The sequence below is a fragment of the Drosophila kikkawai genome, chromosome X, assembly GCF_030179895.1.
Source record: "Drosophila kikkawai strain 14028-0561.14 chromosome X, DkikHiC1v2, whole genome shotgun sequence".
NCBI classification, from domain to species: domain Eukaryota; kingdom Metazoa; phylum Arthropoda; class Insecta; order Diptera; family Drosophilidae; genus Drosophila; species Drosophila kikkawai.
The window spans coordinates 18940665-18954250 of record NC_091733.1 but is presented as its reverse complement, the minus strand read 5'-3'; the positions used below and the strand labels follow the sequence as shown (position 1 = coordinate 18954250).

The following is a 13586-nucleotide window of genomic DNA, read 5'->3' as shown; positions in this document are numbered from 1 at the left end:
ACAAATAGCTGCCAGGACCCTTAGGTATATTATAACTAATCTATTTTTTTTTAATATAAATAGGTACAACATTCAAGGATATTATGTACCATCGAAGGGTATTGCAGTTTCGGATCGCCTCCGGCTCTCGTGGCCTCCCCAACTTGGCCTAAAACTAAAATAAGTGGCTTAGCCGGATCATTGCTGAAGTGCATGACAGTTTTGTGGGGCCTTGAGTGCTCGGTGTGCTTAGTGTGGCCTCACCACCCAACCACCCATGAACCCAACCACCCAACCAAAAGTTCCGAGGGCAAATTTACCTTTGTGTTAATTCTGGCTGCACCTTCTCTTGCTCCTTCTTGGGCTCCTTGCTCGCGCTTTCCACCTGCAAATGGAGGACAAAAACAAACAGACATCAAATATTTGCCATATTAGCTTTTCCACTTGCCAACTAAAAAGAAGGAGAGCCGCTTAAAGGACAAACTCATTTGGGAGCCGCCCATTAAGCGCATTTTAAATGATATTTCCATATTCTATTTGCCGGGCTCTTTGTTTGCTCAGCCTTCGGCATGGATATGGCGACAGGGAGTACATACAACAAGGCGCAAAACTTTCGTCTCTCGTCAGATGAGCCGACGACCAGGAATATAATTATTCTTTGGCCCGGGTCCGTGTCCTCGCCCTCATCCTCACCCTTGTCCTGGTCCTTGTCCTGGTCCTTGTCCTGGTTCTACATTAAAACAGTAGCAACAAAAAGCGTAAACAAATTTTTGGCGCTGTCGAAAAGTCCCCGGGGATGAAGTCATTTCAAGACGTTTGCTTTATCTTGTTCGAACCCAGGGTTCATAGAGTTTAGGGGTATATTAGGCTCAAGGTAAAGGAAAAAATCCCTTAAAAAAGGGTATTTCTATCCTTGGTTTTAGGGATCTATTCACGCCTAAGTAAATGCTACATTTCCTTTACAAACTCGCAAGTTTCCCAGGGTATTGCTGGTCGCTACTACTTTCACTTCCAGCCTCTTTCTTGTTCACCTTCAACGGGCAGGTGTTTTCGTCCTTGCAACACACACAAACAAGCACAGGACACGCACACATACACAACCTTACAAGAAACAACCAAATATCTGTACCTGCCGTTGTGTCTGGTGGTTTGCTTATTTGGCTTGTTGCAGCTGAAAGATAACAGGGTCTTATAAGACAGCAGCCGAGGGACGGCACCTGGGAGCAGGGCAGGGCAGGGCAGGGCAGGGCAGGACAATACAGATCCTATCGTGGCGAGGAGGTGGGGACCTGGAGAGCTGGGAGAACTGGGAGAGTTCATTGGGTGACGATGACAGCAAATTGCATTAAATGAACTAGAAGAATGTCTCAAGGCAAGACTGATTGGAGACTTGCCGAGCTATTCAAATGTAAAGCAGCAAGTAAGTGAGCAGAAGCGGCTCCTCCTGGGACAAGGCAAAAAATTACATTTTCCATGTTGAGCAGGGCTGCTGCTTCAGCTGAATTAATTATTGGTTAGGCATTGACATGGAAGGCTCAAAAAATGTGGCTATAAACAGCTGGAACTTGAGATGGCTGAATGAGCTTGCTGCAGCGAAGCTGTCCTTCATAAGATGTGACAACCACAGTGTGTCCCTGCCAGCTAAGCCAGTGGAAGCCGCACTCATTCCCTCATGCGCCTGGGCCACACATCTCTTCCACTCCAGGTTAACCGCACAATTTCCATGCTGTCACCAGATCTGGCTCCTGTAAATTGCTCCTTCCCCTGTACTATACACTCGAATATTGCTTTCTATGTTTTGACGATTTTCTTAAAAGACTGATACTGACACCGTTCTAACCCCTTTTTAGTGTCTAAACAGACTGCGGTTTTGGCACGCATTTGATTTGGAAATTTGCAGGTAATCAAGCTGTTTAATGTCTCGGCCAGGCCAGGTTCTGTGGCAAGCCACTTAACTAAGTTGTCCCTTCCAGGACCTGCTCGCTGTCTGTGGTCAGGAGCCGCTCGAGCTCCACTTGGGTCTTGCACCCCGCATGTGGTTCCCCCGCCTCGTTGATTAAATTTTAAAGACAATTTTCCGTTTGAGCGGACCCAAAACAATTATCCTTTTTAATTCGGAAGGGAAATCGCATCGTGGCAAGTGGGAAATTTGATACACCAATTGTCATTGCGTGCGTGGCAGCTCTCTCGCCCCAAACATCATTTGCAATTAAACGCATAAACATTTTAATTATGCCAAAGCTTCGCCTGGGAAACTTTTGGATCCCCCTCCTAGACCACGCTCCTCTTGGCGCTCTTTGTTTGCCAAGTTTTCGGCGCACATGCATAATGAAAACTTTCGCCGCCATTGTGAGTGCAAGGCAAAAGTCGACTGAGCAAAAGTCTGGCTATCAATTTGTTAGCTTGGTCTTCCCTCGCCGGAGGTTGGTTCTCTATGTAGGTGCTCGTATATAGTACGTACTGTACATATACGTGGCCAAAGTTAATTTTGTTCTAAGCAGAAAGAGGAGCAACTTTATTTGTTGCAACACCAACAGAAACGGAGTCAGGGGAAGTACGGGAATTAACAAAAATTCAGGCACTATTAGCCTTTGAGGGATGTCTGTCCCCTAACAGGGAGAGGTGGACTTGAAAAGCCAAAGGAAAAACCTTCACAAATCAAAGGAACAAGAGCCCCTCGCCCTTGCCCCTAATTAGCTCAGCCTCGCAAAAGTTTCTGGCAAAATTATCAGAGTTTTTCAGTTATTAAAAGGCAGCCTTAAAAATCGGGAAGATGGAGAGGGGGGCGTGGGGAAAATATGCAATAAATAAAAATCAGATTGGGAACCAGATATAATTGAGAAACTTTTTCCCGGGCGGGGCATTCATCACTGACAAGTTCGGCGGCAGGGGCAGAAAGGGAGCCGAGGCAAGCTGCTGCCTTCAATCGATGACAATGAGCGGCGAAATTGAATTGAAAATTAATGTGGAAATTAAAATGAAAAATTGAGGGGAGAGGTGGTTGCCAGCGGGCTTTGACACATTTTCATTCAGACAGCAATGTCAATTATTGGGGGCAGCACTATGTGTGCGCCGATATATTTTCTGAAGCAATCAAACGGAAAGCCCCCTGATATAGGGGGCAAGAGGTTGTAACAACTGCCCCTCCAGTTATTAGCTGACACCCAGCAGACAATTGGCCATCATTTTTGTGTGTGTGTGTGTGTGTGTGTGTGCCGCCGGACCTTGGCCATAAAATGTGAAAAGTCGCAAACCGCCAAAAGAGCGAGTCCGAAGCCAGCGATCCTTTTGCATTGCTATTTATGGTCCACACACAAGCACATCAGCCCCGGCTAAAAGTTAAATTTATTGCCCCCCAACCCTCATCCCTTTTACCAGACCCGGCATATAGTATATATATACATATATATTTTTTTGTGTATTTGTCTTGCGCCTTTGTTTTCGCCTCGCTTCCTTCTTTGATTTCGCCCCAGATTTCCTTCTGCCACTGCATTTATTTCACTTGATTTTCAAACAAAATTTATAAGTTGCGCGTCGCGTCGTTTATTTTGTTTTAATAGCAAAGCAATTTCCAAAATAAAGACATTACCCAGTGGAACGTGAGTGTAGGTCTCTGTGTCTCTGTGCTGGCGTGGAGGCTTGCCAAGGTCTGAAAGCCTGCTGCAGCATTTGGCCAGGTTGGCTCGACGGGGAAGTCCCTGTTTTGCCCGGCAAAAAGGAAAGTTTTCTGCGCAAAGAGAAGAAGAACTGGCGATGCAGAAAGCTGCAAGGAGCAACTCATTCTCCCAGAGATTTCGAAAATATTGATATAAGAGCCCTTAAAATAGATTACCATAATTGAAGAGCCCTCGCCGAGGGTGAACTCAGCAAGAAGTGCTGACCCCGTGACCGGCTTCGAGGAGCACAGCTCGTAATTGCCATTTCACGAGGGTCCTGGCACTTAAATACAGTTGGCAATTGTTCACCCACTGGACCTGGACTTCGACTTCGACTTCGAGTCTTCGAATCGATTTAATGTGGAATATAATGGAGCAAAGGTTTTCTTTTGAAACGTATCCGAAGGATACAGCTGTAGAGTGACCAGCTGTTGTCTTCGTTACTCGGATAACAATCACAAATGGCTTGTTACAATAACTACAGGCTGTGTGTGTGGTGTGCGGGACCTTATCAGTAACGGCAAAGTCAATTTGGGGCCAACACATGTCCGGGTTCGCACGAGTCGATATTAATAAACACTTAAGTCGGGCGACAGGACAGGTCCTGCGACCGCAGAACAATGTCCCCGATGTCGAGATCCAGGATGGCGATGGCACACACATGTGACTGAAAATGAATGACATCGTTTGCGGATGAAAGGCGACGCGACGCGACCACGACCAAGACCACGACACGGCCTCCTCCAAGGAGCCTCCAAGGAACCCTATAGCCAGATATTAAATTCGCCTGCCAGACGGTTGCCAAATAATGCGTATTTCATTAGAAGCCAAACAGAAATGGCGACAAACAGCACAAAGCAAATTACGACCCCGGATCGGATCCGTTTCGAGTAGGTGTGGCACTTTTCCTGCCAAGAGAGACTATTTTTCACTCAGCCTAATGAGATGTTCTTATGGCCCATTCATCTTCATCCATCTTCCGACCGCGGGGGGCACCACGGATTCCATCCAGCCATTCTTTTATGAATTATTGTAGATGATGTTCGACAATAGTAATCAAATTGAAATGACAATTCTGCTCATTCGCCGAGTTCATCAAATCGTTGCTTTAAGCATTGAAAGGGAAGGTCCTTTATTTTCAGTATTTAGTTTGTAATCGGAGTTTCTTTGTCCCTTCATAACGAAACCAGCTGAGCAGGGTCTTGTGGTTCCAGGGAAGACCCTGAAAAATTGACCAGATATAGACATATCCAGATCAAGAAGACCAAACTATGGCCAATTAGACTGGGCATTGTTGCGACCTAATGGTAACTGAAAGTCCTTTGGTCTTTTTTGCATCATACCATCAGCCCCTCTGGCCTGGCCTGGCCTGGCCTGGCACCACCTCCTCCAAGGAGACGCAGGCTATCTATTGTTCCTCGCCAGCGCGCTGCTTTTCAAACAGGACCTGGCACGGGGTGCTGATCATGTGGGGTAACACACATGTGTGTGTGTGCTGGGTAAGGGTGCAAAATTAATTATACACGCATGCATAGACAAAGAACAAAGGAGCAGAGACGGCGGTCGGGATGGGAGGAGGTCACCTCATAATAATCACTGGTGGCATGTGCTAATACGATAATGGTCGACCAGTTGGCAGGTTTCATTTCCCGCAGACCAGCTCCGGATCCTTTCACAGAGCCAGTGCTGGCAAAAAGCGAGAAGCCAAAAATTTAGATAAATATTTAATAAATAAGAAACATGTAGGGATTATTCATATATTTTATATATTTTTATTACTTTTACTTGTAAATACTGTTATAAAAAATATTTTTCAGTTTTAAATAGGTCTTAGATGTGATTAAATTATTTGATTATAATTTTTATAAATATTTTTGGTAACTTCAGAAACTTTTCCCTTTTTTTCATAAATATTACTACTTAATATATCAATCTAAATATAGGATAAATTGATTTTGAAAGTAAGTAGGGTAAACATCAAGTCTATGGTTCAACTCTGCCAGCAACACTCCTTTTCCAGCTGTGCTTTTGGCCATACCGAGTAATTCTGTTGCAAAAAAGGAATGCCAGATTCCTATTAAAGCCTTTTAGACCCTCAAAAGTTCAGGGATTCATCTGACCAAGTAGAAATCCAACAGTCACACATCAGCTTGAATAAAATAAACATTAAACTCAAAATATATCCAAAGTAGGCCAAGCACTGAGCACCGGGTAACTCATGGTCGAGTCACTCCTCATTCAGAGTCCCTTCTTGCCTTTGTTTTCCTCTTTCGCTATCTGTTTTATTACCTTTTTGCTATTTATTTATTACCACTAAGAGCTCACACACTCACACACACACACACACACACCTATGGCATGTGCACATGCTACGTTCCAGATATTCCACACTTCCGGCACGCCCACCTCAAGCATCGACCTCCGCCCACCGCCCACTTGTGCTCGCTCGCACTTTGAGGCCCCATAAACAAATATATTAAATTTTAATGCTTAATTTATGTGCAGATTAATTTCGTACAATTTTCGAGGCCCAGATTAGTTTGCCGGGAGGGCGGGCCACGGAACGTTAGTTCCAAAATTCTGATAACCCAGAGGCGGCGGGAGGAGGGCGTGGCATTTCCTCTTAAACGCTTGTTAAATTAATTTTGTATGAATTTGGCCCTTAATGTGCCCCAAGAGCGGCAGGAAAATGAAAAGAACTGCTTTGGAAGACCACAGGCGGTGTTTAAAATTGAGAATATCTCCAGGCGTTTCGCATCTTGTTATATTGGATTAGATTTCGGCAGGAAGACAAGCGTTGCCCGATTTGTACATACATATGTTGTTTCTTTTTATTTACTCAGTAATTGGGTAAACCAAAGCGTAAAAATATAAAGAAATATATGAAAATTTGTGTCATTCTGTGGAATTTTTACGTATAAAGTACTTTGCTTGTGCGGTGTTAGCCTGGGTTTCCTCAGTTCTCCTCCAGGCATGACAGCATGTCGTCGACGGTCAACTGAAAGTCCTCGTTCTCGCAGTCAATATCGTCGTCGTCATCCTGATCATTGTCATTTTCCTCGCTCCCGGTTTGCGGTTCATCGCTATCCTTCTCTTCGCCCACATCGAACTCATTCAGGAAATCGTCACCCACAATGGTCTGATCCATGTCTGAACCGGCGGACGGTACCGTGGTTTTATCGGAATCGTCATCTCCGCCACCGACCCCAAAGTATCTGGGGCTGTCCAACAAATCGTCTGCCGATCCCAGGTCAATGTTCTCACCGGCATCGCCAGCACCTGCCGTTAGCAGCTCCCGGATGCACTTGTTGCGCAACCGGATGCGGTTCCGGGACTTCTTTGGCTTCTTGACGGACTTAGTATTGGAGAAAGCTGGCGACGGCGGTGGCGGTGGTGGCGGCGACCGACGCGGTGGCTTTGCCGGCTCCTTTTGGTAGGGAGCAGCCACGTACTTGGGTGTGCCACTGATCACGAGCAGGTTACTTCCCGTGTCCCCCTGTACATGGGGCATGCGGATCACCCGCTCGGACTTGTCGTCCATGGAGAATGTCAACTGCTCGATGCCCGGCATCTGGTAGATCGAGAGCTTTTCCAATGAGGCCTGCAGACGCTTCGCCTCCAAGGGCGCGGCGGCCGGGACGCGCTTGCGCTTGCGGCGCATCGAACCCTTGCCCCCAATGCGTACTGCATCCTCGATAATCTTGAACTTGGACTGGTTGTTCATGGCGACGATGCTGAAAACAATATAACACACGCGATTTTCAATCGAAAAGAATAAAGAAATGTACGGATTACTGTCGACTTTACCTTGTATGTATGTATTTCGTTGTGCACAATTATTTTTCTTGTTAATGGATTAGATTATGGAAATAGGTGTCTGGTTGACTTCTTACAATTGCTTCGAGAACGACTGCGGAAGGTTTTTTATATAAAAAAAAAAAAATGTAGCTTTGCCGGCTTCTTTTGGAGTACTATGTTTTAAGGTTATACAGCCATCTACTGTCGGATGCTACAGAGTAGCCAGCACCACAGGGTAGGGCTTTACCTAAGTGCGAGCAAGATGACTACACAGCACTTCCTATGAAACTTTTAATGCATTGGTATGCATTTTCTGAGTAATCGATAAACACAAAACAAAAAAATACCATCGATAACAAAAGTTGTATCTTCTAGTGTGATTTCAAGTTCACACATTGAATCCAAGTGATTCCAATGCTACATTTCCGAAAGTTGTGAATTGCTTGGTTTACATTTAAAGCGTGACGTGTGATATAAACAAGAATCTAAAATTAAACTTAAAATTTGTATTAGAGTTCTCATTAGAGGCTAATTTAAGGGTCGTGAAAACATGGCAAAAATAAAGCGATGATTTTTCTTTTGAAAAATATGAAATTAATAAAATATTTAGCATCCAAAATATATCGATAAATTGAGCAATTTTAATATTTTTATGTCATAGGTTCGTTAAAAACTGAGCGAAACGGTTACACGAATACATTTTATTTGACTTTTCAGCGACATATTGGGCTTTTCGAAACAAAGCATTTGCATTTGCATTTATTAAAGTGACCATAGCCACTAGGTACAGTCTCGCTTCCCCCTTTCAGTACAGTGATGGACACATCATTCGCTGCACTGCCAGATATTTTACGCTTCTCTCCATAACCGCTCGACCTCGACCTCTCCCCCACTCAGTGCAATAAGCGTTTTATTTGATTTTATTTGTTTTACTGCGGCCTCCGATCTGCCCCGCTGCCCTTCTGTCCTCCTGCCCTCCATAACCGCAACCTCAACTGGGCAGAGTTCGGCCGGCGGCTGTTTGCTTGGCGCAGTGGAATGTTTTTTTGCAGTCACTGTTACCAGCGATGCAGCCGCGCAAAGAGCCCGCGGCATTTTGGCTGCTGCTCACTTTGGGTTTGTGTTTCAGGGGGGGTGTGGCCGTGCCTCGTGGGCGGGGGTGTATCTCTCCGCGCGGACAATCTTCTTTGGCACAAAAGCAGCACAGTTGTCAATAGGAGCGAGAGCAGGGGAAAGCTTTAACTTTGTTGCTGCACTTTTGCCGGCTGGGAAATGAGAAAGTTCGTGCGGGGCAGGGGGGGAGGAGCTCAGCACTCAGCAGAAAATGCAGCACACACACCAACAAATACACACAAGAATGAGGTCATTGTTATGCCCTGTAAACGTAGGTTGCATCAGGGAGAAGGTGCTTACCATGGCCGTAAAATCGGTCAACTTCATTTGAGTCATTTAAGATGAAAAGTGACAATGTGTCAGGAAACACAAAATAAAGTTTAAGATGCATGGCGTAATACGGTTTATTTTTGGACTTGACTGTTTTAAGAGGGTTCTGGATTTAAGGAATATAGACTCCCCAAGCTTTCACAAAATATTTATATTTTCCCAGGCAAACCTCTCCAGCCGTAAGTATCTAGTCAAGTCTGCATAACAGGGCATTTTAAAGTCGCTTTGTGCTGGTTCCTCCCTCTTCCTTGTAAACAAAAAATGAGTTGAGTGAATGAGAACTGCCGAACATATCCTGACCGCATTACAAACTGCCAAAATGACCAAAAAAAAAAAGGTGAAAGTCTGGCAACAGGGACGCCCGGGGAGCCTGGAAACTCAGCCTCAGCATTTTGGTTGAAATATTTTCTGCAATGCTGCACACTTTGGCCAGAAAAGGGACGAAGGACGAACGACGAAGGGACGAAAGTACTCACCTTCGCCGGCCACGCCCCCGACCTTACAGGGCGACTGTTTCCAGTCTTTGAGTTTTTCCGATGCTCGGAGTAGCATTTTGTTAGATCATTTTAGGTTTTTACTTGTTTTGTGATTTATAACAAGTGCCAGAGGCGGAAAAAGGGGCCGGAGAAAGGAAAATAGGGAAAGGAGAAGGCAAAAAGGATACCGAAGGAGAATGAGAACTGTGGCAGTGGCATAATATACAGTTTGTGTTTTCAATGAGTGTCAGCAAGTGCCTTCGGAGTTATGTCAGCGGGGGGAGAGCTCAAGCAAACTCGGTAAAAACCCGGAAAAACTCAGTGAAAGGCGGGGAAAACGGGACGACCGGCGGAGGTGAGCCATGGGGGTGCCAGCTGGCGATGACTACATCCTGATTGTGTTGACCACAGTGCCAAAGTGCCCGGGCATCCTTGGGAGCGGAACTCAATCGCAAATCACCAATTGCAAGGATTTCGATGCCCAACTCAATGCCAGCAGCGGAAGTGTTGAGAGGAGCTTAATTCCGATTTAGCTAGCAACTTTCGCCGAGTCACTTGCAATAGTCAGGAGCTATAAGTAGTTTCACTTAACAAATTAACAAGTGCTTTTAAGTAATTTCCATAATGAACTTTAGCAGCTTTGAGGGCTAGATGATGAACCCCACAAAGCTGTTTGAAATCGCATCGAACGAACGTTAATTTGAAAAAGAAAAAGGACCCATTAGCCGCACATTCGTACATATCTCTCTCCGGTCATCCTTTCTGCCATATCTCCCTCTCTTTATTTCCCCACCACTTGCTCACAAAGCACCCGAGCTGTCAGCTGCTGGGGACAAACAAAGGACCAAACAAATGAACAATTGTCACCTTCAACGTATTCGGGTGCAGGGGTGGCTTAAAATAACGCCGACAACCCCTTTTACAGCTGCCGGCCCCCCCGTTGATGGCACATGTGTGGAGCCCAGCATATGAGAACGTCTCCGTTCATCTGAAAAATGCGCCAAGTGGGCAGATAATAATAGCTGCACTGTGGGGAAAAGTCAAGCCAATCAAGGATGTGAAATCGGTCTAAATAAATATAAGAAAATATTCAGAATAAGATGCGTAACGCCTTACGATTTCCTAGTACTCGAGCCAAAGGGAAAAAGAAAGATTGAGAGAAAGAGGGCACTCTCTTGCTTGCTCTCGAGTTCCCAAACATTCTAGATCTGCCTGTCTGTATACGTTCTCTTAAGCACATCAAGTTATATATATATTATTTGATATAAAACCATATTCTCGTTCCATAAATTAAAACCCCTTAAAGTATAGTAATTTAAAATCTCAATAATAATCTTGAGCCTCAACTATACCCTTTTGCTCAGTGTACAGAGGCTTAAGTTGTTGGCTGAAGACTGCAGGATGTAGGCGTTCGTACTTAAAAAGCTAAAGAGCTCAGACTCGGAAGCTCCTGCTCGGACACTTTAAGTTGATTAATTGGAAATTTTAAGAAAAACAAACAGTGTGTGTGTGTGTGGGTGGGCGGGAAATGGATTTTGGGTTTTTCTGAGGCTGAGTGAACGATTTGCTGGCCGTTTTTTCCTGTCACGCGCGCTTTGTTTGCCATTTTGAAAAATGCCCAATGCACACATGCAGAGCTGGCCAAGGAGAGTGTTGCTGTTGGCCATACACACACACACACGCACACACACACACACAGACACAGACACAGACACTGACAGTGTGTGCTCACGTCCTGGCCATAACTGAAATTCAGGCCTTAAAGCTCAACGACGACTCCTGGCCGAAAGCAGAGGAAGAAAGCTTATACAGAAACGGATAAACCAGACAATGTCAGACAAGCCGTCGTGGACACACACTGCTGTTCATATTTACGTCACCGAAAATGCTTAACCCGTTTATGCCATTAAAAGGATTTCACAGGACGCTGGAGCAGAAGAAGAGCCCAAATAGGAAATAGGAAAAGGAAGGTCGACCCCCCAGGCCCAGGGGTTAATGAACGTGCCTTGGCCGAAAAATCCCTCGGACATGGAAAATCGGCCGTAAAACTTGCACAGGCCACTAGATATTCCGTAGTCGAGCGCAAGTTGTTGAAGGAATTGAATTGTGCAGTGAGATTCTGATTTTCTACGTTTATTTAATTCAATTTCTATTCAATAATTTTTGGCCAGACTTTCCTCTTTCCTAATTATTATTATTATTTTGTTTTTCATTTAATTGTTATTGCACATACTGGATAACTTGAATTTTCCGGATTTTCCAGCCCGCCTTGGTGTTATTATATTTGAGCACATTTCCACATATTTTAAACGTTACTGGCCACCCTGCCTTCGTCCCTTCGTCCCCGTCGAGGATGTTAGCAACTATTTTTAGTGCCCAAGTTTCTTAATAAATTTCCAGAGCCGTTCTTTTATGATTATTTGAAAGTGGACCAGGACCAGGACCAGGACCAGGACGAGAAGGAGAAGGAGAAGGAGAAAGGTGCCCGAGAGCCAGCATGTTGTGGGCCTGTGCGTGGCGGAATGAAAAGTTTACCAATGTGGCCGGGACAGCACACAGCATGCACTTGGCCCTGGCGCTTTGGCGAGTCAAATAAAAATGAAATCGGCATATAAAACACGACAAGTGGGCGCCATTAAGCTTCGAAAGGAAAAGGAGGTGAAGCTGTAGCTGTGTAGCTCTTAAAGTGTTCTAAAGAGCCAACTCTGCGTGTTTCGGGGGGCTGTAAAATGGGGGAAAAAGCAATCAAACTTTTTAAAAGCGGAAGCAATATAATGAATTAAGGTGGGAAATCACTCAGGATAACTGACTTACTTTCCCCTCTCATTGCATTTATTTATTATTGCCATTATTTGCCTTTACTGACGATATCTTAAAGCTGGCTGGGGGGGGGGGGGGGGGGGGGGGGGGCTGGGTGTAATAATGTAGGAAACTTAGGGGTGTGCCCAAGTTAGCTTCCTTTCGTGTTATTTATTTATTTGTTTATCTATTTCTGTTTCTCTCTTGCCCCGCTGCTTCCAGGGTAAACAAGTTTTCCGCCGCCCCCTGCCCCCATGATGATATTTTTCGGTCAATATCAATATCTGGGTGGGGTGGGTGTGCAGCCTCGCCCGCGAGGACACCTGCATATTTATCCAGCATGCCAGCGAAAATATTTTCGCATACAAAAATGCAAGCCATGGGAAAATGGGGTGGTGTGGGGAGTGGGAGGGGAGCTGAACTAAAAGCGCATGAAGCATAAATTTCGCATTAACGTAAAGCGCGAAAAAAAAGGAAAGTGCGGAGTGCAGGGAAGGCGAGCGAGCGACACAAAATATGCAATAATAATGCCAAAAATAAATACCAAAAATACACCAGCATACACACACACACACACACACAACGACAACAATATCATCGCGGGCTTTGGGTGGCCGGAATAAAAGTAAATAGAGGGTGGGGGCGGAAATGCAAAGCACAAGCTGCCTAGATTACTCATGCGCCCCGTGTGTTCTCTCGCACAGAAGCAAGAATCCTGGCGGTATAAGGTGGGGGTTTCGGGGGCTTCGGGGACTTCTGGCTCTTACCTGGTAGAGGCAAAGGATGCTGCCGGCAAAAGGGACGAAAGCCAAGGGACAACAGAGCTTAGTAGCAGTGATGGCAGACGAAAAAGAAACAAAAAAAAAAACCCCTAACAAAAACTATTTGATAAGGTGGCTCAAAATGCCAACGTAATAGAGACTAGTCTTTTACTTAAATGACACAATTTTTAGCCCGAGGAATTTCTACATTTTTATAATAGATTTAGGTGATAAATACAACTCAAGGTAATTCACTTCATTTTGGTCAAGAAATAATATTTGAAATCCAACAAAGTTCTGAGATACTTTAGAGATCTCTGCAGCTTGGTCTGTTGTTATTGTCTTACCATCGCTGTTCTAGATAGTTTTTATAGCGCACCACACACACACACACACACACACACACACACACACACACACACACACACACACAGGGACACATGTATGCACAAGGATATATGCGCCTAGCAGGGGGGCGAGGATGGCGCTTAGGCAAATCCGGGGATGCAGAGGTATACTTCTTGCTGATGCCGGAGCTTCAGGTGGAGCTGATGATGATGTGGTTGGCTCACAGCTCCTGCAAGGCTCCTCTGCAAGGCTCCTGCCCACTGCTAACAACGTTTGACAAACAACAACAGGGCCGCATTTACAAGCAGCAGAGGCTGAATACTGAT

At 45.1% G+C, this 13586-nt stretch overlaps 2 protein-coding genes across 6 annotated transcripts in view; both read right to left on the bottom strand.

The window, feature by feature from the left end:
- The window catches only part of dpr8 (defective proboscis extension response 8), a 133980-nt gene that overhangs the window by 60499 nt on the left and 59895 nt on the right, over positions 1-13586 (bottom strand). For 2 of the 5 annotated variants that reach the window (XM_070288275.1, XM_070288276.1), the window contains one exon: positions 300-364. The exons of the other annotated variants lie outside the window; for them this stretch is intronic. The gene's annotated coding sequence lies outside the window, so the exon portion shown is untranslated. The remainder of the gene's footprint in view (positions 1-299; positions 365-13586) is intronic. 5 annotated transcript variants of the gene reach the window in all.
- Positions 6441-7674, bottom strand: LOC108074188 (uncharacterized). The gene is made up of 2 exons (XM_017166126.3): positions 7443-7674; positions 6441-7369 (listed from the first exon to the last, which is right to left on the bottom strand). Exon 2 carries the CDS (start codon positions 7357-7359, stop codon positions 6592-6594), a length of 768 nt encoding a protein of 255 aa, XP_017021615.1. The 5' UTR covers positions 7360-7369; positions 7443-7674; the 3' UTR covers positions 6441-6591.

Coding starts and splice junctions, on each gene's coding strand:
- LOC108074188 (XM_017166126.3), bottom strand. CDS start 7,359: ATGAACAACCAGTCCAAGTTCAAGATTATCGAGGATGCAGTACGCATT.